This window comes from Saccoglossus kowalevskii, chromosome 2 (assembly GCF_978046115.1).
Source record: "Saccoglossus kowalevskii chromosome 2, keSacKowa6.1, whole genome shotgun sequence".
In the NCBI taxonomy this organism is placed as follows: domain Eukaryota; kingdom Metazoa; phylum Hemichordata; class Enteropneusta; family Harrimaniidae; genus Saccoglossus; species Saccoglossus kowalevskii.
The window spans coordinates 5973713-5997468 of NC_140642.1; the positions used below are offsets into that span (position 1 = coordinate 5973713).

Genomic DNA, 23756 nt, shown 5'->3' on the forward strand with positions numbered 1-23756 from the left:
ATGTGATGCTCAGTCTCACTACGGTGAAGTGTCTGAACGACATACTTTCTCGTATGGTAAATAGGAGAATCGTTCCACATGATAAATCCACAAAAACATATCCAAGAAAACAAACTCGTGATCGGTGAATGTATCATTTTTATCCAAACCATGGGTAAACATGATAACAAAACTTATCACGATCGAGTCAGGGTTACAAAAATCATAAATTTTTCGTAAATAATCGCGAAAATAACAAAACTTCACAGGAAAATGACAAAGTAGATAATAAAAATTAAAACCGCACTCGACCGTGTTAGCGCCCAGGGGCTCAACTCGAAAAAGAGTGCAAATAAAAATGTTGATTAATCATGTGACAGATTACATCTTTGAGGGAAAATCAAATTACGAAATGAGTTGCGTCGTCATTGATTTTTAATGAAGAAACAGAAATGATCACAAAAAATATGCATATATTTTATTACAATATGAATTACGTACCACCAGAATTTACGGAATTAAATACATTAGAGTCTGTGGGAACACAGTCAAAATCAAAATTATCTCCACTGACGAAGGTGTTGGATTGTACGCAAACTCGCGATGAAAATCACTTTCTGCCATGATGCATTTGCAGATTTTACCTGCAGCAGCGTCCTTTGACCTAATGGGTCAAGTTATTATTAACCAATCAGAATGCTGTGTTGTACCGACGCAATTATTCGGAAATTCCCGAAGACTTTCCAGTAACGCAATGCGGAAGTGAATTACAAATGTATCGATGTCGAAGTACGATCAGTTGGAATTGATTTCAGCGAATAAACGACATAGTTTTTCCAAAAAACTAGTAACTAGCCATTTTTGAGAGGTAAACTGAATATGGCATGAAATATTTACCGCATTTTTCTTCTATTAACAGGTCATTGTCATATAACTTTGAAATTAAAATTTTTTTATTCCCATCTTGTTTGCGATCATACGTTTGGACGCCATTTTTTCCAATCAACCACGTGACAACAGGTGTGACCTATGACCTGCAATTGAATTCTGCAGCAGTAGACGGCTGTGTGAGATCGTGTAGACTGCAAATAAGCCGGTGACCAGCTTCTAACGAAAACCCTGACACAATAAACCATGTGTCAATAACATGTAATTATATACTAGATAGTGAACTTTGTGATATAGTGGTTTACACCCAAAATAATGGTATCTCCAGGGTTTCAGCCAGAGCGCGCCATTGCAGGATTACCGCAAAATTTCAAACATTGTCCCGTTTTTTTATAATTGAGGGCCAATATGGGCGCATGATTTACACAGAAACTGGCGCAGAAAAAATCACTTGTGCGCCCTATACAAATTTGCCGGTTAAGAACATAGACAAGGTCTTTGACTATGCAAATAACACCGAATAAACAGCCAGGTAGATACTACTCAAATCAAATAAACACGTACTACATGCGTGACTCAAACCAGCGCTTGCGCAATGCACCTAATTGCCTAGCCTTACGTCACTACGCGTCTTCCCCTCGGCCACCGGGCATCCGCCAAAACAGATTATTACGAGCTTATTACGTACAGAGCTTTAAACCCGTTCACGCATCCACGTCACACAACATAGCCATATTGCGGCAAATGCAAACGAATAAACGGCAAGGTGCATTTGCATACTTTATTTTCTATGACAACAGCTACTTACAATTTGAGTTTACAATGATTTCTCAGCGCTCATTCACTGGTATATCTCGTACCATTACTTTCAGCTTTCACCATCAGACGTGAAGGCCTTTGCCGCAGTCTGGCTACGCCGTGTGACTCAGATCGCGTAGATGTGATGTGGTGTGAATCTAGGCAATTATGTGCCGTATGCGAGCGCCGGGTCGAGTCACGCATGCATTACTGGATTAATTTGATTTGACGTAGTATCTACATTGTCGTTTATTCGGTTATTTGCATAATTGTCAACAGAAACTATGAATTTACGCGCGCCTCTCTTGGAATAATTTGTTGCAATATAAGCGTGGGAAAATACGCGTGCCAGGTAAGCGCTGTTAATATCATTCTGACAGCAAGTGAAAATGGTTAGACGACAACGTGCCACTGCTATACGTGGTCAGCAACCAGGACAGAAAAGAAGATCATCATCATGCCCGGTGGCCAAGGCGAAGACGTTTAGTGATGTGAATCTCGGCTATTATGTGCCGTATGCGAGCATTCGAGTCACGCATGCATTACGTGATTAATTCGATTTGACGCAGTATCTACCTTGTCGTTTATTCGGTTATTTGCATAATTCTATTAATTGTCAACCGAAACTATGAATTTACGCGCACCTCTCTTGGAATAATTTGTTGCAATAAGCGTGGGAAAATACACATTGAAAATATTCTCGATAATTTAGATGAATGTTTTCCCCCAAGACACAACAAATTTAATTACTGCTTTTTGCCGTCCTCGCTATGCGACCGTTAACATTATTGTCCGCGGAACAACTAAATGACTATGGCAACAACGAAATTGAGGTTTTAATCTAGCACTTTGGCGAACCTAAAACACCTGCCGACGGTGCAGTCGTTAAGCCAATTGTTGATTCGGATCGCGTACTACTGGAGTGGGCTGATGCCAAGGAGCTTGTACGTGTGCAGAAATACCCCAGAGATAGGATGGACACTTTGTGGAAAATCTTATACACATACCATCGTGAAGCCTTTCCAAATTTGCTGAAATTGGCCAAAATTGCACTCGTGTTGCCAGTGCAGTCGGCTTATTTTGAACGGGGATTCTCCATACAAAATAGAATTAAAATGAAATCGCGCAACCGACTGGAAACCGATCGGCTCCACGTAATGTCCTTGATATCGAGCAGTTTCCATTTAACGACGCACTTAAGGAATGGCGACAGTCAAAACAACGCGTATTTTCCAAAATTAGATGCGTGACTAGCATAACAATAACAATGTAATATAAAGGCAGTAGGCTAGATGCAAAGTTTATATCTATGTTGACATTTCCTCATCAAAATATTGCAACAAAAATGTTCATTTCTGGGGTCAGATCAAGTGTTATGTAAACAATTGTTGCTAAGTAGGTCATTTTGTATATAAACATTCATACAGTGACTGTAACAGTAAAGATATCTTTTATGTGTTTTATAATAATAAAAACAACTTACCTGATCTCAGTACTGATAGTTTATTATAACATTTATTATTTTTTTCCATTTATTTTTGCTACATGTGCAATTGAAATCAGTGTAACAGTAAAGTAAAACCCCAAAGAGTTGTACCACATAAGAACAGTGATTCAACAAAATATAAAACACCACATATTCTTATAGGTCTATTCAGCAAAACAGTGATCTGATTTTGTTAAATTTTACAAATCCAAAAGTATCACTATATGGTGTATTGTTACAATGCAATTAATTGTAACGCCAGTTATTTAAGCCTCCTATCTTTGCCAAGCTTTGTACATGTACATGATTATGATGATAAATAAAGGCTATGGTTGATTTACTAGTTACATGTGCAATTTAGTTCATTTTGTTACTGTCCCCAACAAATTATAATTGTCCCACAAAATTAAAGCTGGTGGGCCACCATGTCCCCATTGTCAAAAATCCTGGCTGCAACCCTGATCTCCCATGATACGTTCAGAAAGAAATCGTGTACTGTACTATGGTATTCAGAAGGGTTAAAAACCTCCAATCTATCGTATTATTTTATAGTTGAAGATAACCGTTGAAATTTATCAACTTTTCTTTCAGACCAAGGTTACTTGAAATGTAAAATCAGCCATGATAACAAGTTTATCTTTCTACTAGATAACCAGGTAAAGTCTCAAAATTGATTATTTATTGACATTGCTACAGATTAGTTAGGGTGCTTATATTACCTTGGTGTGTGCTGTTATGTGTTCAGTCCCTGAAACTCAAGGGACAAAAATAAAAACATTGATGCCAGTCAGCCATACCGAATCAAATCAAGTCGTATCTCAAAACAAACTGACGTATATCAGCAACTCTTCATCTATGATGTTACATACCAAGATTAACTGTAATTGTCCAAAGCATGCCTGAAATACTGTTGTTGGAACAAAAAATAGCTGACAGTTGGTCAAAAGGTAATGAAATTGATTTCCATTTTGAATTGTCTGTCTAAATGGCTATATTTTGTTTTATAGAATAATTTAAGCATGTTGGATTTTAAGTCATTGGTCACTTGTGCATACTGGTCTACTATCAAAGTACAGGATTTTATTTTGATGACAGTAGGATCTGTTCAAACAATGGACAAAGATGGGTGAGTATGGTTGTTTTGTTTTCTGAAATCTTAGTTATCGACCTTCTCTGTCTGTATGTCTATCTGTCATACAAGAAAGAGGTCTTGTCTGATCTAAGCCGTCAGAGACCAGTAAAATGGCCATTTCAATACATTATGCCGTCCAGTTCTCTGCAACTTAAATGGGTGTAGGGGTGCAATTCACAACTTTTGTTTTGTTCAATCTGTTTTTTCCTGTCAATAAAGCATACTGCTATATTCTAAATACACATTCAAATGGTTGCCTTTTTTGAATGATATTACTTGCTCCAATTACAGAAGTGCTTTTTTAGAGGTGTGTTACTGTTCATTTTTGCAGTGAATAGCTAACTCTATGATAAACCATTGGTAGGTAATTTTACCTTGCAATCATAGATGAAAGGGAAAGGAATATGCAAGGAAAATGTCTGGTGTTTCACATGTCAAAGTTTGCAGTCGTATTCTAACCCCTGTGATAAATTTCCTCTTCTAATTTTCAGTGATCTTGGTTATGGCTTCCGAGTAATAGTTTTAACAGTACCAAACCCAGAGTGTTATTTACAGGTATATTCTTTACCTGGTATGAAACTCACATACTCATTAGAAGTTGGTTGTCATTCTGCTCTTGTTGATGCTCCTTTAAGTCAGGTCAGTAAAACATGACTTAGTACTTCTATTAATGAAGGTAGTTGGCTACCATTGAAACTTATCTCCAGATTTTCTTTTACTGTTTTATTTTATGCTCACAAATTCATGATAAAAAAAGTATGGTCACTGAACTACTATCAATTCGCATGGTTTCGCTAATGTGTGTGATCATGTTAGGAAAAGCTGTATTTGACCTCAGTTAAATTGAATGGATTGATTGGGTGCACCAAGGAGGTGAATCCATCATTCAGCGTTACTGTAACAACAACTCGTATCATTTTCAACTTTGAAGCGATAGATTTTGCCATCTTATATCATGTTGTAGCTTAACTGACAAAAGCACAGGACCTCGCATTCATCTCCCATAGAAATGTCATTTACCATGGAAACGCATCAGAGCATGTTGTCGTATTTGATTTTGTTGACAGTGTAGTAGGAATTCTGCTATTGCATACTGGTGAGGCAACAGTTGAAGAAGTTTTACCTTGGCTGGCGAAGATACGTTTTTGCACAAAATACGAAAAATGCAATTTTTAAGGCAATTTTGTATGGTGAAAATGTTATTTCATATCTTGGAATTTTGTGAAAGAAATTATGGTGAAAGAAATTGTATGTAGGATGTATGTAGGATGTTATAAGATGGATAGTTGTCTTGTATTGTTGTGAAATTCTGACAAAATAGTTTTAAAACAAATTTTGCAAGTTTTCAGTCAGTTTTGTCTTGGTTAAACAACTTTGTAATACTTTTGAAAAAAAAATAGATCAAAAGAACTGTAAACTATCCTTAAAACTAAATTTATGCATTTCCTTATCCTGGCATTATTTTGGTAAAATCTTAGACAAAGCCCTTACAGACCATATCATTACGTGCACGCATGATAAAGTTCATACTACCACAGTATGTGCTATCAGTTCAATACCAAGGAATAACAATAATGAGTGTTATGAAATATTATCAAAGCTCAACAATAATTCAGTAATCTTCCACTGACATTGGGAAATTTCCAAAAATTATTATTAGCATTAATATTTGAATCGCTCTCAATAAGATAATGTGTTTTGCAGGATACAATTTTTTTGATAGAGGGAGTACGCAGTGATGATGATTTTGACAATGATAATGGACTAGTAGCAACTCTGCGTGTCAGATGTTTGACAGAGGCCCTGCCTGATACGAGATTCCACAGACTCTTACATAAGAAGAGATTTGAAGAAGCTATTCAGTTTGCTCAGCAGTTTGGTCAAGATGTTCAGGTAATGTTTATATCAATTTGCCTTCAAGTTTTCATTCAGCTTTGTTTGCTAGAAAAATGTACCTGGCTATAGCTATACTATTCTAGATTTACAAGTTGTGTACAGTCAATACAACCTTAGCCAGTAGAAGCAAATTAAATATAACAACATATCAAATGTGAAGCCAGCATTCTGATAAGATGAAATTTGAATGTTTAATATATTTCTCTCAATTTACACTTGTACCATCACATACGTCAAATAGTGCTGTCTCAGTTTGAATCTTGACATGTACAGTTCTTAAACCTTGTGTATTACTGCATTTCAGCTGGTGTATAAAGTGAAGAGCTGTCATATAAATGACCTAGTTGCTCCATGGTCTAATCAGTCCGATGATGTGGATATCGCACAATTATTTGTGTCTTATAAAGACTGCATGGAACATATTCAGGACATTGAATATGTTACTGAGTCTTGTACAAACACTGATTTCCCCAACTACAGCTGTATTGTGGATCTGCTCAATTATGCAAGATTTAGGGTAAGAACAGCCTGGATTGGTCTTTTCTAGCATGCTTGTGTTAATGTTATATGTTGTTCCTTTTAAGTAACTTGGCCAAAATTCAAATCGGAAAGTAATTGTGTTCATGAGTTATTTTAATAAAAAACTAGCGCATTGCATCGTTTATCGACTCAGTTATTACATTCAAACCTGTACATAACTATCGTCTTTGTGCAGTCACATGTTACGTTCAGACTACTGAGTACACAGTCTTTCGAGATAAAAGTGGTTTTTAACATCAAACTGTTGTTTCGCAGTCGAAAACAGGGGTTTATGGATTGACTTCTGTGTATGTGGTCATGTGTATGTACTTCCTCGCTCGCATTCCAATGCTGGGGAAAGTCGCAGACTGCTTATAATTAGGGGTCTCTACCGCGGTGGCCACTAAGTGCCTGTTGCAACCCAGGGATTGAAATAGAATTTTTTCCCTGCATGCATAGTGTGCATGTTGAATTTGAAATTTACCTGCACTAACTTGTTGTGAAATGCACCACTTTTAAAGTTTAAATAAAATTTACGGGTTCTCGATCGATGCGATCACGAAAGAATTAGCTTTTTTTGAGTTGTCTTAATTTAGGCTTGGTGAATATAATGGGAAAATGTTGTGTTAATTTCTACATGCACAGCGTGTATATTTTGAGTTTACTTGCACTAGCTAATAATCTATGTGCATAGTGCAGTGTGCACCAGAGTATTTCGACCCCTGCAACCTCAGTTGCGGTAAGGTGTGAAATAGGTGCTTAAGTTTCTTTGTGATTCCACGAGTCTTTGTTTTAAATAGCTGTTTTTAAATCGAGTAGGTTATGATCATTGCTGGCATGAAAATATATGGTAATATTATCGGCTCATGACTTTTATTAAAATAAAAATCCATAAATCCAATGCTGTATACCGTACGAATTGTTGCGTGAAAAAATGGTATAAAAATGGTATTGGTGCATTTATCACCAATTTCAAAAGTAAGAGTCGTAACTTTCGAAGGTACGAGTATTATGACTTGTCCATACATATCACTTACGTTTATTACACTTGAATAAAGTCTACACTAAAAGAATGCTATTTACAAAGTTTAAAATAGCTAAGCTTTCCAGATTCGAGCCTCTTGGTTGATTTGACAACAATATATAGGTATCATTAATGTTTATTCTTTGTCTGTATCGCATTCCAGACAAAAAGTTCAAGATTGGTAAACAAGAAATGGACAAACTAAAATGTCTCCTGTGTTTCACTTGCAACATGATTATTAGAAAAAACAGAGTTAAGCGGTCATGTCTGTTCTATAAATCTAACCTTCCACACATAATTTTGTATTGACGTGTTTTTTTGTCAAAAAAAGATGTTCCCTTTCAGTTAAGTCTTCACGTTCATGGTATTTGTGGAAGTTAAAAAGATTTGTTGAACAAATAATAAGTAACTATATCCATTTGCGTCAAGCTGAGTTGCCCGAATTTAAATGTCAGTGCGTGAACTCTAGAGGTCATTGCCCATTGCCACACGTAATTCAAACACATGGTTATGAGACTTCAGTCAAAATGTACGTAAATAATGCGAAAGAAGTGCGGTGACCAGAGTTTATTGTAAGGTAATATCCAGGGTCAGTGCCCTAACAATAGTAAAAATAACTTGAGTTAATTATTATGAAAGCAATTCATTACAATGTTGAAATAATCACAGTTGGTACAATATTGTAAACAAATTTGTGTCATTAGAAAAACAGCGTACTAAGTAAATGATGTTGAAATATTCAAAGCCAATACAAATTGCATTATTACAGTACCGCCTGATGTAATAACAATTTTACTTGATTTACTAGGCTCAGCCAAATTGATTTAGTTTTTCATTGGAACTTTGTTATCCTTTTAATTTCCCAGTTCTTTGTGTTCATTAAATAAATGTTCTTAACAATAAGTGTGAATTGCTGTGGGAGCCTACCACAAACGACCACAGCATTAATTTGCATAATCGCGAACGACCTGTGAATGCCGACCTCCACAGTGGCAATGACCACGGTGCATCGCCCGTTTTATTTTCTGCTCTCCCCTAAATGAATGTGGTTCTAGTGCCATATCTTTGACATGCTTTGACTGATTATATAGATATATTGATTTGACGATCAGAAAGTCACTAGGGGTTTTTCAAAGACAAATGTTTCTAGTAGCAAAGGACTGTAAAAATATTGTTTTGTTATAATGTGTTGTCAATTATAATGCTGAAGTATGTAGTCAATGAAATAAATGTGTCTGCAGACATTCATTAGTGAAAATGATATGTTGTGCTTGCCAGCCCAACTTTCTTCAGACATTTAAATTTTTTGTAGTTTGCAGGGGAGTCACCTTCCGATATCTTTATCTGTGTTCTCCTGTATTCCATTCCAAGAACAGCGATACAGAATGCAATAACATTATCCAATCACTGTTTACCACGATGGACTATCGCTACTTGTATAAATCGTTGCTGATTTAAGTAACATGGCAGGGGAAGCGGTTAACCATTCATCAATGCATTTTAAAAGAGTTTTCTATAAACATTCATGTACTAATAAAATACTCATTATTAGTAAAAGGGGTTTTGTTAAAATGATTGAAATGACTTTTCATGTTTTCCTGCTTGTATTCCAATCTGCTTCCCTTTGATAATGTTATGATCTGGTGCATTAAAATCTGACACCAAAGTTGAAAATTCAATAGTACAGCCAAATAGTTGGTTTGCTGACTGTTTTGCAATATAGATTTACAAAATATTATGGTGCCCTGTGTAAAATGAATTTGTGATAATTTAAATAAAAAATACCAGGTATCATTGTTTATTGTACAGTTTGGATATTTGCTTATGTCTTAAAATCTCCACCTCTGATGAATATTTATGAATGAATGAATAAATTAGACCACCTCAATATAAAGACTAATATTGAGCACCTGAGTAGCAGTATTTTAGGATAACATAATCTTTTCACTCCTATGTTCTTCAATGTGTAAGGAGTACACTGCGAGAAGTATTTTGGAGTGAATAATTTAGCCACTGAATCATCAATATTGATGGCATTTTTTTCTGAAATAAAAATGGTAGGAATCCTCACACCGTTCTCCTGATGAATCACTTCCACATAATTTTGTTGAATTTAATGACAATCATTGGACATTTTATATTATTAAATGCACATCTCATAATTATTTCAGGTTAATGGATCAAGTAAAAACAGTAATAATTCGAAAACTACTGAGTTGATGGCAATGATCATGAAAGTACAACATAGATTAGATACTTATAATATGACATATGGTGTCAAGAACTTCAGGCGAGTTCAGTTATTCTCATGTTACGTACATCCATGATTGAGAATACAACAAGTATTGTTATTATTTTGTCTTCACTTTCAGTGGACCAAAGTGGAGTCAATTCCTGGATGCTGATCTGCTTACTGAGTGTATTGATATGTTGAGTAAAGGACAGATAGGCACTGCTGCAACAATATGGAAAAGACATCAGGTTTGTATTATTAGTTCATTTGTCAAGCTGTCTTTTCTTGACTCATGCATAGCCAGCCATCAAGTAGATGGATTGATAAATACATGGAATGCAAAATATAGAAACGAAGATTAATCCCATGTGTTTTTATGCTCATGATAAAATTTTGTATTCAAAGCATGTTTCACAGCCTGAGCCACACATCTATACCTGTCACTGTTTCACAGCCTGAGCCACACATCTATACCTGTCACTGTTTCACAGCCTGAGCCACACATCTATACCTGTCACTGTTTCACAGCCTGAGCCACACATCTATACCTGTCACTGTTTCACAGCCTGAACCACATATCTATACCTGTCACTGTTTCACAGCCTGAACCACACATCTATACCTGTCACTGTTTTACAGCCTGAGCCACACATCTGCCTGGCACTGTTTCACAGCCTGAGCCACACATCTATACCTGTCACTGTTTCACAGCCTGAGCCACACATCTATACCTGTCACTGTTTCACAGCCTGAACCACACATCTGCCTGGCACTGTTTCACAGCCTGAGCCACACATCTATACCTGTCACTGTTTCACAGCCTGAACCACACATCTATACCTGTCACTGTTTTACAGCCTGAGCCACACATCTGCCTGGCACTGTTTCACAGCCTGAGCCACACATCTATACCTGTCACTGTTTCACAGCCTGAACCACATATCTATACCTGTCACTGTTTCACAGCCTTAGCCACACATCTATACCTGTCACTGTTTCACAGCCTGAACCACATATCTATACCTGTCACTGTTTCACAGCCTGAGCCACACATCTACACCTGTCACTGTTTCACAGCCTGAGCCACACAATTATACCTGTCACTGTTTCACAGCCTGAGCCACACATCTATACCTGTCACTGTTCACAGCCTAAGCCACACATCTATAACTGTCACTGTTTCACAGCCTGAACCACACATCTATACCTGTCACTGTTTCACAGCCTAAGCCACACATCTATACCTGTCACTCTTTCACAGCCTGAGCCACACATCTATACCTGTCACTGTTTCACAGCCTTAGCCACACAAATATACCTGTCACTGTTTCACAGCCTAAGCCACACATCTATACCTGTCACTGTTTCACAGCCTGAGCCACACATCTATACCTGTCACTGTTTCACAGCCTGAACCACACATCTATACCTGTCACTGTTTCACAGCCTGAGCCACACATCTATACCTGTCACTGTTTCACAGCCTAAGCCACACATCTATAACTGTCACTGTTTCACAGCCTGAGCCACACATCTATACCTGGCACTGTTTCACAGCCTGAGCCACACATCTATACCTGTCACTGTTTCACAGCCTGAACCACACATCTATACCTGTCACTGTTTCACAGCCTAAGCCACACATCTATACCTGTCACTGTTTCACAGCCTGAGCCACACATCTATACCTGTCACTGTTTCACAGCCTGAGCCACACATCTATACCTGGCACTGTTTCACAGCCTGAGCCACACATCTATACCTGTCACTGTTTCACAGCCTGAACCACACATCTATACCTGTCACTGTTTCACAGCCTGAGCCACACATCTATACCTGGCACTGTTTCACAGCCTGAACCATACCTGGAACTGTTTTGTACTACTTTACTACTCATAATCAATTATCTTTCCATCACAGTGTGAATTTGAAGACAATTTTACAGAGAAAGTCTTGGAGAATATCTTATCTTCTATTCCTGAAAATATCAAATCTGAAGATATTATTCCGTGGCTTGATAATGAAATAATTCCGTTTGTAATTGAGGTTCTTCCTTCGGCCCAGGTTAGTGTTCATTTGTTATCTGGGTTTTCTTTTCTCATCTGACGTCAGTATCCATATGATATGTGTTTTCCCTTTAATCACTGAATAGTGTCCATTTTTTATTTGTCTCTTTGTTCTTTTGTTTCCTTGATCCAAGGATAGTGTTTGTATGATACATAATTGATTTTCCCTTTATCTCAGGATAGTGTCCATTTGTTTGTTATTGATCTAAAGATAATATTCATAAGATTTCTGGGGTTTCCCTTCATTCCAGAATTGTATTCATTTATTTAGGTTTATACTTGATCCAACGATAGTGTTTGTGTGATATCTGGGTTCTTCCTTTATCGCAGAATAGTATCTATTTGTAATCTGGTTTCTCCCTTGATCCAATTGATCTAAAGATAATATTCATAAGATTTCTGGGGTTTTCCTTCATTCCAGGACTGTATTCATTTATTTGGGTTCATACTTGATACAACGATAGTGTTTGTATGATATCTGGGTTCTCCCTTTATTGCAGGATAGTGTCCATTTGTTATCTGGGTTCTCCCTTGATCCCATGATAATGTCCATTTGTTATCTGGGTTCTTCCTTGATCTGATTATAGTGTCCATTTGTTATCTGGGTTCTTTCTTGATCCCATGATAATGTCCATTTGTAATCTGGGTTCTCCCTTGATCCATGATAGTGTCCATTTGTTATCTGGGTTCTCCCTTGATCCCATGATAATGTCCATTTGTTATCTGGGTTCTCCCTTGATCCCATTATAGTGTCCATTTGTTATCTGGGTTCTTCCTTGATCCAATGATAGCGTCCATTTGTTACCTGGATTCTCCCTGCATGCCAAAATAGTGTCCATATGATATCTAGGTCTTCCTTTCATCCCAGGTTTTTATACTATATCTGGGTTCTCCCTTGATCCCATGATTGTGTCCATTTGTTATCTGGGTTCTTCCTTGATCCCATTATAGCATCTATTTGTAATCTGGGTTCTCCCTTGATCCCATGATAATGTCCATTTGTAATCTGGGTTCTCCCTTGATCCCATGATAGTGTCCATTTGTTATCTGGGTTTTTTCTTGATCCCATGATAATGTCCATTTGTAATATGGGTTCTCCCTTGATCCATGATAGTGTCCATTTGTTATCTGGGTTCTCCCTTGATTCCATGATATGTCCATTTGTTATCTGGGTTCTCCCTTGATCCCATTATAGTGTCCATTTGTTATCTGGGTTCTCCCTTGATCCCATTATAGTGTCCATTTGTTATCTGGGTTTTTCCTTGATCCCATTATAGTGTCTATTTGTTATCTGGGTTCTTCCTTGATCCAATGATAGCGTCCATTTGTTATCTGGATTCTCCCTGCATGCCAAAATAGTGTTCATATGATATCTGGGTCTTCCTTTCATCCCAGGTTTTTATACTATCTGGGTTCTCTCTTGATCCAGTGTTAGTGTCCATTTGTTATCTGGGTTCTTCCTTGATCCCATGATAATGTCCATTTGTAATCTGGGTTCTCCCTTGATCCATGATAGTGTCCATTTGTTATCTGGGTTCTCCCTTGATCCCATTATAGTGTCCTTTTGTTATCTGGGTTCTTCCTTGATCCAATGATAGTGTCCATTTGTTATATGGGTTCTCCCTGCATCCCAAAATAGTGTCCATATGATAATCTGGGTCTTCCTTTTATCTCAGATTATACAATATCTTGATCCCATTATAGTGTCCATTTGTAATCTGGATTCTCCTTTGATCCCATGATAATGTCCATTTGTTATCTGGGTTCTCTCTTGATCCAGTGTTAGTGTCCATTTGTTATCTGGGTTCTCCCTTGATCCATGATAGTGTCCATTTGTTATCTGGGTTCTCCCTTGATCCCATGATAATGTCCATTTGTTATCTGGGTTCTCCCTTGATCCCATTATAGTGTCTATTTGTTATCTGGGTTCTTCCTTGATCCAATGATAGCGTCCATTTGTTATCTGGATTCTCCCTGCATGCCAAAATAGTGTCCATATGATATCTGGGTCTTCCTTTCATCCCAGGTTTTTATACTATCTGGGTTCTCCCTTGATCCCATGATTGTGTCCATTTGTTATCTGGGTTCTTCCTTGATCCAATGATAGTGTCCATTTGTTATATGGGTTCTCCCTTGATCCCATTATAGTGTCCATATAATATCTGGGTTATTCCTTTATTATATGTGCATGTTACTGTTTGTATTATATTTCCTATTCATAGAATTTGTTGGCTTTGTGGCTTATCAAGAAAGCCAGAGATATGGAACTTTCCGAAAAGGTAAAAGTAATGTTCAACTATATTCTTCATACTTTGTAACTTTTTGACCAAAAATAATGTAATACTAGTATGGAATTATAATACTTCTACTGCTAAAGTCTTTACATTTATTTGGTTTACTGTACAGGATGACTGGCCAAACAATGCACTGGAAATGGCACAACTTTTATTCAAATCTGGTAGATCTATAGAACATTCAGAACAAGGCAGAAAGATTACCACACCGTCAGAGTTTTCAACATTGGTAAGTATTAGTCTCTCTTTGGATGAAGTTAGAACATTGGTACTTGCAAATTGACCTCTGTGCATCTGTTCACACCTGTCTATTCATGTGAATACACATTTACAGTTTGCTTTATGCATTCCATTTCAAATGATCACAGGGATCAAGTCTGATTAAAAAGAAATTTATTGTACAGTTTTCAGAATAATATAGTGTCACAGATTATGATTGAATCAGGCATCTTTGATTAGATCAGAAACTTGTCATGTATTTTATGCCAATATGTGTACATAACCAACCATATAGTTATTAAGGTACCAATGGTTTACACTGCTCTGATACATGTTATTTTCTTTTGATCAGATATGTAACCACTCTGTGACTTGCATGAATAACACAAAACAGGTAAGAAGACACATTATTCAAAATGTTTTGTTTTTCAAAATTAAAGAAATCTTTGTATGCGATATTTTCTGAGTTTGGTCAAATTCTAGATATGAAGACTCAGAAGATGAAGGGACAAATATTTCTTAGAATGGTCTATACAAGTATCGAGCAAATGAAACACTACTGTATCACTATTTCAGAACAAAGATATTAAATGAAATTCAATCAAATGGGAAACCAAAATGATCATCAACATGCACTGAAAATCATCATTCATACCAACATTTCACATATAATGGTATCTGATTGTATCTGATATCTGATTGTGCCTCTTTTCTTCTCAGAATACCAGTATAACACTATTACAGAAATTAATTCAGAACTTGAAAGATTTAATTAACCTGCATAAAGAATACAAGTGTAAGCTGACTTTAGCAGAATTTTCAAAGGTACACTTTTATTTTTTTCCAAGCACCAAGTTAAAGGGAATTAAATTGTGTCTTGCACGCCCATTTTGACATCAGAGTTCTTCTTATTTCAGTATATTCTAAGCAATTCATTCACACTTCAATTTTATTCTATAACTCAAATATCTCTTTATATATTTGTTCAGGAGACCACCAGTACTATTACTTTCCGTATGTTAGATAGAGTGGTAGCACCTGAGTTGATACCACAATCTATCACAAAAGTAGTTAGACCATACATGAAACAACATAACCTGGCAGAAGAAGAACTACTGTTCCACTATATCAAGGTAATTAAGTTTAATTCACAGAACTGTGGGAAGACAGTGTTCAATTTTTGTATAATTATTCTGGTCATGCAGGTAAGTGTGAATCAAGTGAATAAGTAATGCATTTACTGTTGCTTATGGGAATCAGCATTTGCATCATGAAAATTTGATTGCTTATAAATATTTGAAAAGTATTTAAAGTGTTTGCTTCTAGAATAATTAAAACCCTTTTAAGTGCAATGTGGCACTTCTTTGGTGCATCTTAATTATGACATGTATATAAACTTGTGAATAGTGTTTACACATTACTTGTGACAATTTCTTGTATTCTGTAAAAGTCATGAAGCAAAATTTGTTGACCTTCTTTCTTAATGAAATAAAAATTTATTCCTGGCTTTGAATTCGTGCTTGTGTGATTAAGTTTTTTGTAAGTAAAACAGTATATTATACAATATGTTACAGGATTTGACCGATCGTTGTGGTAATATATCGTCTTATGCCTATGAATCGTCCTGGGAAGCCAAGGCAGTAGCTGTAATACACTGTATTAAAGATCTGGATGTAAGTACTTGCTGGCAATGCATCATGTTACCTGAATACCTGTAATATTGGAGATACAATGTAGTTCTCAGCCACATTGCATGTCTTGTCTACTCAGTAGCAATGAATAGGAGAGTACTTTCTGTGATTTATACCAAATCCATGGCAAACCTAGTTGGCAGCAATGCTTACATTCTGAGGAGACATACTTGTAAATAGATGTCGGTACTGTGTTGGTTCCAGACTCTACAAAACAGGGGATTTTGTCTTGCCCCTTATGTCTCCAACATCTTCTCATGAACTTGCTTGTTGGTTTAGAAAAACAATTTTCAGTCACACTTACTATGACCTTTCCTAACTTTTCTTGATATTTTGTTGGTTTACTTATTTCTCCGATTGGGGTTCCCTTCTATTCAATTGAAGATTGAATACCCCCCCCCCCTTCGTAGTGTTTCAATGTACTTTTCTGAATCAATATATGGCGGCCATTACTGGGGGTATTTGCTGAACTGGGTCAAATGTCAAACTTTTACAGAGGCTTTAGTTCAAGATTGGCGATGTATACTATTGATGAAATATTGTCTGTTCTATTAGTATCACATTCTCTTTATGATCTGGGTGGTCTGTGGTCAAAACATTAAGTCATATTTTAATGATCCAGTATACATTAATATTTACTATTGTGCAACGTTTTTTTTTTGAACAGTATTTTTATCAAGCTATATTGTCAATGATGCTGAAAGTTACCGTGCCTTGGAGTGATCTGGTAGAAAATCTTGTCAGAAAGGGTTTGTCTTTTGACCACCCAAGGTATGTCAACACTATTTTTTTCATCACTGTCATGTTTATTACAGGTACCTGACCTGTCATGCTTACGTTGTGTTTATTACCTGACCTGTCATGGTTACGTTGTGTTTATTACCTGACCTGTCATGGTTACGTTGTGTTTATTACCTGACCTGTCATGGTTACATTTATGTTATGTTTACCACTTTGCCTGTCATATTTTCATGTATGAACTTTCCTGTTTATACATTATTTACACACCTGAAATGTGTAATGGGCCATTCCAGTTTATATCTGCACCCCCCTGTTGATGAGTTTGTGTGTTTACTTCATACAGGGTATAATTTTCATGGGTGTATAAGTCATACAAAGATATAAACTGGAATGGCCCAATACCAGTACTGAGTTGTGTCATGTTCAAGACTTAACCAATGTATGTCATGCTCACATCATATTTTAATTCCTGTATTTTTTGTGCAGACATTTCATATTGAATTATCATATTTTACAGGGTTGAACAGCTGAAACAAGTACATGAGTTTGTGAAGTTGCGGACAATTATACTCAAATATGATCTGTATAACTTCAATATATCAAGTGAAACTATGGCTCCGGTATGTTCAAATTTTAGTTCATCAAAATGGTTTAGATGTTTACCCACTTGTATATACCATATTTACATTCACCCCCCCCAATAGATTGTTTTAGTATAATTACACTTGTGCTTTCCTAGTTTACCATTATCAATCTTTGCTTTTGGGGGTTTCCACTAAGTAAAATGATGTCAAATTATACATGTAAGTAAAATGTGTATGGAAATTTCCCAAAATAAATAAACTCTATTTACATCTTTCAGTATCTGTTGAAATACTTCCTGACTAAAGATTTACCATGTGCTATGGAGGATGCACTACAAGTGGTGAAAGTCTACCCAAATATAGTGAAACCTGACGATGTTTATATGTTCAGACTGAGATTTCTTGTACAACAAGAGAGAGTAAGTTGTCTTGTATGGTTTACTTGTTATGCACAGGTTAATAGGGACTTGCTTTCAAAATATGATTTCCATAGTGCCAAAATGGGGTCTTGTATTTTCACCTGTATTTCACACATAAATCCTACATGATGCATGAAATACGCGCGTCGAACGTCTGCCGCAAAAATCAAACGATTTGATTTTGAACTCAAATTTCTTAATTTCGTAGCTCACATCGACCGGTCGATCTTCGACAGAGGAATATTGCTTTCGAATACCCTCACTTAATCGAAATTGTCTATCATCAAATGTGTACAGCACATTATTAAGCATGGAAATATCCCCCCAAATATTTTCGCGTATGTCGAATCCCACGCGATGTTTGACGCCACTACGATGCTATGACCTTTGTTTGTTTTGTTTTTTAAGTTCGATTTCACGCATAACGCGTGATTCTCGCAGTGAACGAGAATGGTCTATTGTTTCATGATCCAATTCAAAATGACCAAATGATGTCAATTTTAAAGCTAAACATTTATTTTGCCATAAAACTTGCTTGTATTTACATGTTTTGATTACATGCAAGTCAGCTTTTGCAGTCTGCTCCTAGACTAGATGTTTTTCTTGTGATTCTCAAAATTTGTAAACAGTGTCTTCTTGTATGTAAACAATTTGAATGTTTTTACTTCCCTTAATCTACAGTAATGTCATGTATGTAAATGTGTCGAAATGGGCGTAGTGCGAGTGGTTAGTGCTAGTAGCACTAATCCGAAAAAGTACTAGATCTAGTGCTAAAATGGCACTAGATCTAGCGCTAAAATGGCACTAGATCTAGTGCTAAAATGTGCACAGTGCGAGTGGCATTGTTATCGCATTGTCAACGACGTCGAATAATAGGAGGGGCATCAACAACCACTTTCATATGCAAACTGCAAACAGTATAAAACATTGGCAATATGCGTGAGATGTCCATAATAATACTTTCTTTATATAATACCGGATTCTGCCGTAAATTCGCCCATCCGAAAAATCGCCCTGGGGATTTCACAGCTGATGTGCGCTTATTTGGGGTTCAAAATATAAAAAAAAAAATAATCAAATATTTTGGGGGGACATTTTCATTGTATCCAACTACACAGACTTTCTACGCCGTGAGTTGGGCCACCCAAGACGAAAGAAACTATTGCAGAATTAACAATAATTAATAATTATTGCTGAATTAAAAAGTAGACCACCTGAAATGTCATTAAAGTGTCGCCCAGTGTCATTTTTCAAATACATTTGTTTTTATTTTATTGGTAACAAAAGTATATTTTAAACGACGTTTCTAATAAAAACAAACACAACTGCATTAACAATCCCGGCAAGCGATCACAGATGCTCAATCCGGACATGCTACGTTTCACAAACGTTGATTATTAGTCAGTAGTGATTATAATAACGCAAAAAAAAAAAATTCGATAATTTTTATGAAATTCAAATAAAATTCAACTTAGTTTCATCGTAAGCAAATGATATAAACGGTCGATGCGGTAGGGTATCCGCCATGCGCTTCTCTTGCATGAGTTGAGCTAATAGGTCAAATCGCAAATTAACCAATCAAAATGCTGGACGATGCCAACGCGTTCAAATCACCATAGCTCATTTAAATATGTTAATGTTATTGAACGCAACGCGGAAGAAATTTGACGATGTTGTAGTACGCTCTTTTGGCTTGGATTTTGATGCGAAAATGGCATGATTTTTTTTAAAATAACAAAATAGTTGTTTTCAAAGATGAACTTAGCATAAGAAGAATAATTTCACATTGTTTACAGTGATAACAGCTCTTTGTCCAAACGGAGCTTACGCTAGTCAAAATAAACACGCTCTTGAATAAAAACTTAAATAGACTGATTTAGGCGTCAGGAACGATTGAAATGTCCGATAAATTACGACAAAATATTTTAAAAAATAAATTTAAAAACTGCCGAAAAATCGCCCTGGACGATTTCTTGGTCCCATTTTTTTTTAACGCGACCATACACTGGGTTTGTTTAGCTGTGAGGGTTAAAATACGTATTTCACAACCGGAAATTCAACAGATGAACTTGTTACTTCACATGTTTTAATTATTAGCAACTGTAACAAGAACAAGATTTCGAGAGTCTACAACAAAAAATCCTAAGGGCTTCTAAAAAATATTATTGCAGAGAAAGTGTCTAGACATACATAATATGATCACGTTAAAAAATTAAAAAATCGGCGAGGTTACATCATATTCCGTTAGTTCCTCCATGATACAATGTAACAACAGGATTGCGTGAAAATCGCAGTACACGCACAACCCACCAAGCTTTACTGGGACCCCGGACTTCCCCACAATACCATTTCATACAGTATATCTATTCACAATTTGTAAAAATTGCGCAGTTCGACCTGCAGTTTCACTGTTTCAGCTAGTTTCCCGGCCGATCGCGTTGTTCCAAAGGTCTATTAGTATTACGACAAACGTGGACAATGACATTCTCAATTTTCCCACTGTAGCACATTTCCAATGAATGAAAGATACAACAATTTTACGTAAATATTAATTTATTTTCAGAGAATCACGGGATGTCTTGACGTCGTTGACAACGCAATATCAATGCCACTCGCACTATGTACATTTTAGCACTAGATCTAGTGCCGTTTTTGCACTAGATCTAGTGCCATTTTAGCACTAGATCTAGTGCCATTTTAGCACTAGATCTAGTAGTTTTTCGGATTAGTGCTACTAGCACTAACCACTCGCACTATGTCCATTTCGACAGATTTACATACCTCGTAATGTTCACTGTGTTCATTTTCATCTAGATACCGGAATGTATAGATTTGTTAAAAGTGATTCCAAAAGCTGATTGTATAAAATGTGCTAACAGACTGTTAATATATTGTCTTACTGTGCTCAATGCTGAGGAAGAGGAAACAGATGAATATTTGGAGGTCAGTTAAAAAAAACAGAATACCATCATAAGAGAATACTTGCTTGAGACTCAAATAATTTGTACTACATCTTAAACAATTATTATTTTCAGTGCCAGCATGAAGAGAAAGTCACATTTACGGAAACTGGTATTGCTGTTATTCAGTTCTTAATAAAGATAGAAGAAGAGCCAGCAATTCAAGGAGATTTACAAACACTGCTGACACAGCTGAAATGTATTCTATCTTTACAGGTATTCAGTAGTTATTTTTGACTCTCGTGTGCAAAGCACACAATGGGAGTCTTTGCAGTTAGTATGTCTGTATGTGAATCCATCCGGTATCTCAAGAACCACATGTTGGTTTTTAATAAAACTTGATGTGGGCTAATGCACAGATTTTTTTAGTTTTTGGTGGAAACCATGCATATTAATTACCTAATTTGCATGATAATTAGCTAATTTTTGCTGTTTCATAACTGTTCCACTGATATCTAAAGTGTCATTCGTTAGATTTTGATGAAACTTGGTACACAGATGCTCTGGACTAATGCACAGTTTTGATTAGTTTTGGGTAACAAATTTTGCTTACTAATTTTGACTTTTCTACTGATATCTTGAGTACTAATCATCACATCTCAATAAATATTGGCACATAGATGGCATAAGACAATGCACAGACCTGATAGTTTTTAGGTTAATATCCGTGCATACTAATCACCTAATTTGCATAATTAATAAAGTTTCAGCTTTTATTATTTCAAGTACTAATCATCACATCTCAATGAAACTTGGTACATATATGTTCTAGGACTATGCAGAGACCTGATTCGTTTTTATAAATATTTGTGCATCTTAATCACCTAATTAGCATAATAATTTATAATCTTTTTGATTAGTCCCCGTTCGGACGGAGTCCGAAAACGGGGACTTATGTTTTGCCCTGTGTGCGTCCGTCCGTGCGTCCGTGCGTCCGTGATCACCTGTATCTCGAACATGCATGGACCGATTATGTTCAAACTTCACTCATACATCACACATTATATGGGACATATGCACATGCATTTTTTTCATGATCCGATTAACGATAGCCGAATAGCGGCCATTTTAAGGCCGAAAATGCATCAAAATGGCACATTTTCACCATTCCGGACCCGGATCTCAGTTATGCATGGACGGATTTCGTTCAAATTTGGTACATACATTAAACATAATAGGACCTTGATGCACGTCATTTTTTTTTTCGGATCAAGTTCGAAATGGCCGACTGGCGGCCATTTTGTTTTAAAGAATTCAGTTCTGGATCCGTATCAGAGACATGTCTGGATTGATCAAGTTCAAACTTTACACACACAAGGTACATCATGTCACAAATATGTATGTGCATTTGTTTCATGATCCCATTAACGATAGCCAAATGGCGGCTGCTTTAAGGCCGAAAATGCATTGAAATCGCACATTTTCACCATTCCGGACCCAGATCTCAGTTATGCATGGACGGATTTCATTCAAATTTGGTACATACATTAAACATAATAGGACCTTGATGCACGTCATTTTTTTTTTCAGATCAAGTTCGAAATGGCCGACTGGCGGCCATTTTGTTTTAAAGAATTCAGTTCTGGATCCGTATCCGAGACATGTCTGGATTGATCAAGTTCAAACTTCACACACACAAGGTACATCATGTCACAAATATGTATGTGCATTTGTTTCATGATCCCATTAACGATAGCCAAATGGCGGCCGCTTTAAGGCCGAAAATGCATTGAAATCGCACATTTTCACCATTCCGGACCCAGATCTCAGTTATGCATGGACGGATTTCATTCAAATTTGGTACATACATTAAACATAATAGGACCTTGATGCACGTCATTTTTTTTTTCAGATCAAGTTCGAAATGGCCGACTGGCGGCCATTTTGTTTTAAAGAATTCAGTTCTGGATCCGTATCCGAGACATGTCTGGATTGATCAAGTTCAAACTTCACACACACAAGGTACATCATGTCACAAATATGTATGTGCATTTGTTTCATGATCCCATTAACGATAGCCAAATGGCGGCCGCTTTAAGGCCGAAAATGCATTGAAATCGCACATTTTCACCATTCCGAACCCGGATCTCAGTTATGCATGGACGGATTTTGTTCAAATTCGGTACTTACATTAAACATAATAGGACCTTGATGCACGTCATTTTTTTTTTCGGATCAAGTTCGAAATGGCCGACTGGCGGCCATTTTCTTAAAGAATTCAGTTCTGGATCCGTATCCAAGACATGTCTGGATTTATCAAGTTCAAACTTCACACACACATGGTGCATCATGTCACAAATAGATATGTGCATTTGTTTCATGATCCGCTTAGCAATGGCTGAATGATGGCCATTTTAAGGCCGAAAATGCATTAAAATCACGTATTTTCACAATTCCAGAACCGGATCTCAGTCATGCATGCATGGATTTTGTTCAGATTTAGTACAATGTGTTGTACATATGCAGGTGCATTTCGGTCATGATCTGCTTTGAATGTATATGTCACTCAAATATGAACGGAACTGGGACGTGTCATTGACAATGACTTGTTCTAAGCACATTTCAATAAAATATAGTACATAGTTGGTATGTGACGTTGCGCAGAGCTTATTAGTTTTACTCTCAAATCTGTGCATATTAATTACCTGATGCATTCAATATCACTTTGCCTCATTGTATTTTATTTAATATGTTTATTTTCAGAGGCAGTACAGTATATTTTTGACACTGGATACTTACAGAAACCCAACTTTGAGAGATGAAATCCTAACAAGTTATCTTGTAGATTTCTTTAGTGGAAAGAATAGTCATACAATGTCAAAGGTGT

At 36.5% G+C, this 23756-nt stretch overlaps 1 protein-coding gene and 1 long non-coding RNA gene across 2 annotated transcripts in view; both read left to right on the forward strand.

Annotated features, from left to right (window-relative positions):
- The first annotated feature begins 14451 nt into the window (after nt 1-14451).
- LOC146748073 (uncharacterized) lies at nt 14452-15360 on the forward strand. Its single transcript, XR_014931709.1, has 3 exons — nt 14452-14544; nt 14887-14928; nt 15255-15360. It is a non-coding gene; the product is annotated as an uncharacterized LOC146748073 (long non-coding RNA).
- Nucleotides 15361-15550: 190 nt separating this feature from the next.
- Nucleotides 15551-23756, forward strand: part of LOC100373464 (kinetochore-associated protein 1-like) — a 43137-nt gene continuing 34931 nt past the window's right edge. Inside the window, exons 1-8 of the mRNA XM_085496209.1 lie at nt 15551-15739; nt 16109-16207; nt 16893-16996; nt 17484-17586; nt 17829-17969; nt 20784-20912; nt 21005-21145; nt 23633-23752. Coding sequence (XP_085352335.1) covers nt 15551-15739; nt 16109-16207; nt 16893-16996; nt 17484-17586; nt 17829-17969; nt 20784-20912; nt 21005-21145; nt 23633-23752 — 1026 coding nt within the window. The remainder of the gene's footprint in view (nt 15740-16108; nt 16208-16892; nt 16997-17483; nt 17587-17828; nt 17970-20783; nt 20913-21004; nt 21146-23632; nt 23753-23756) is intronic.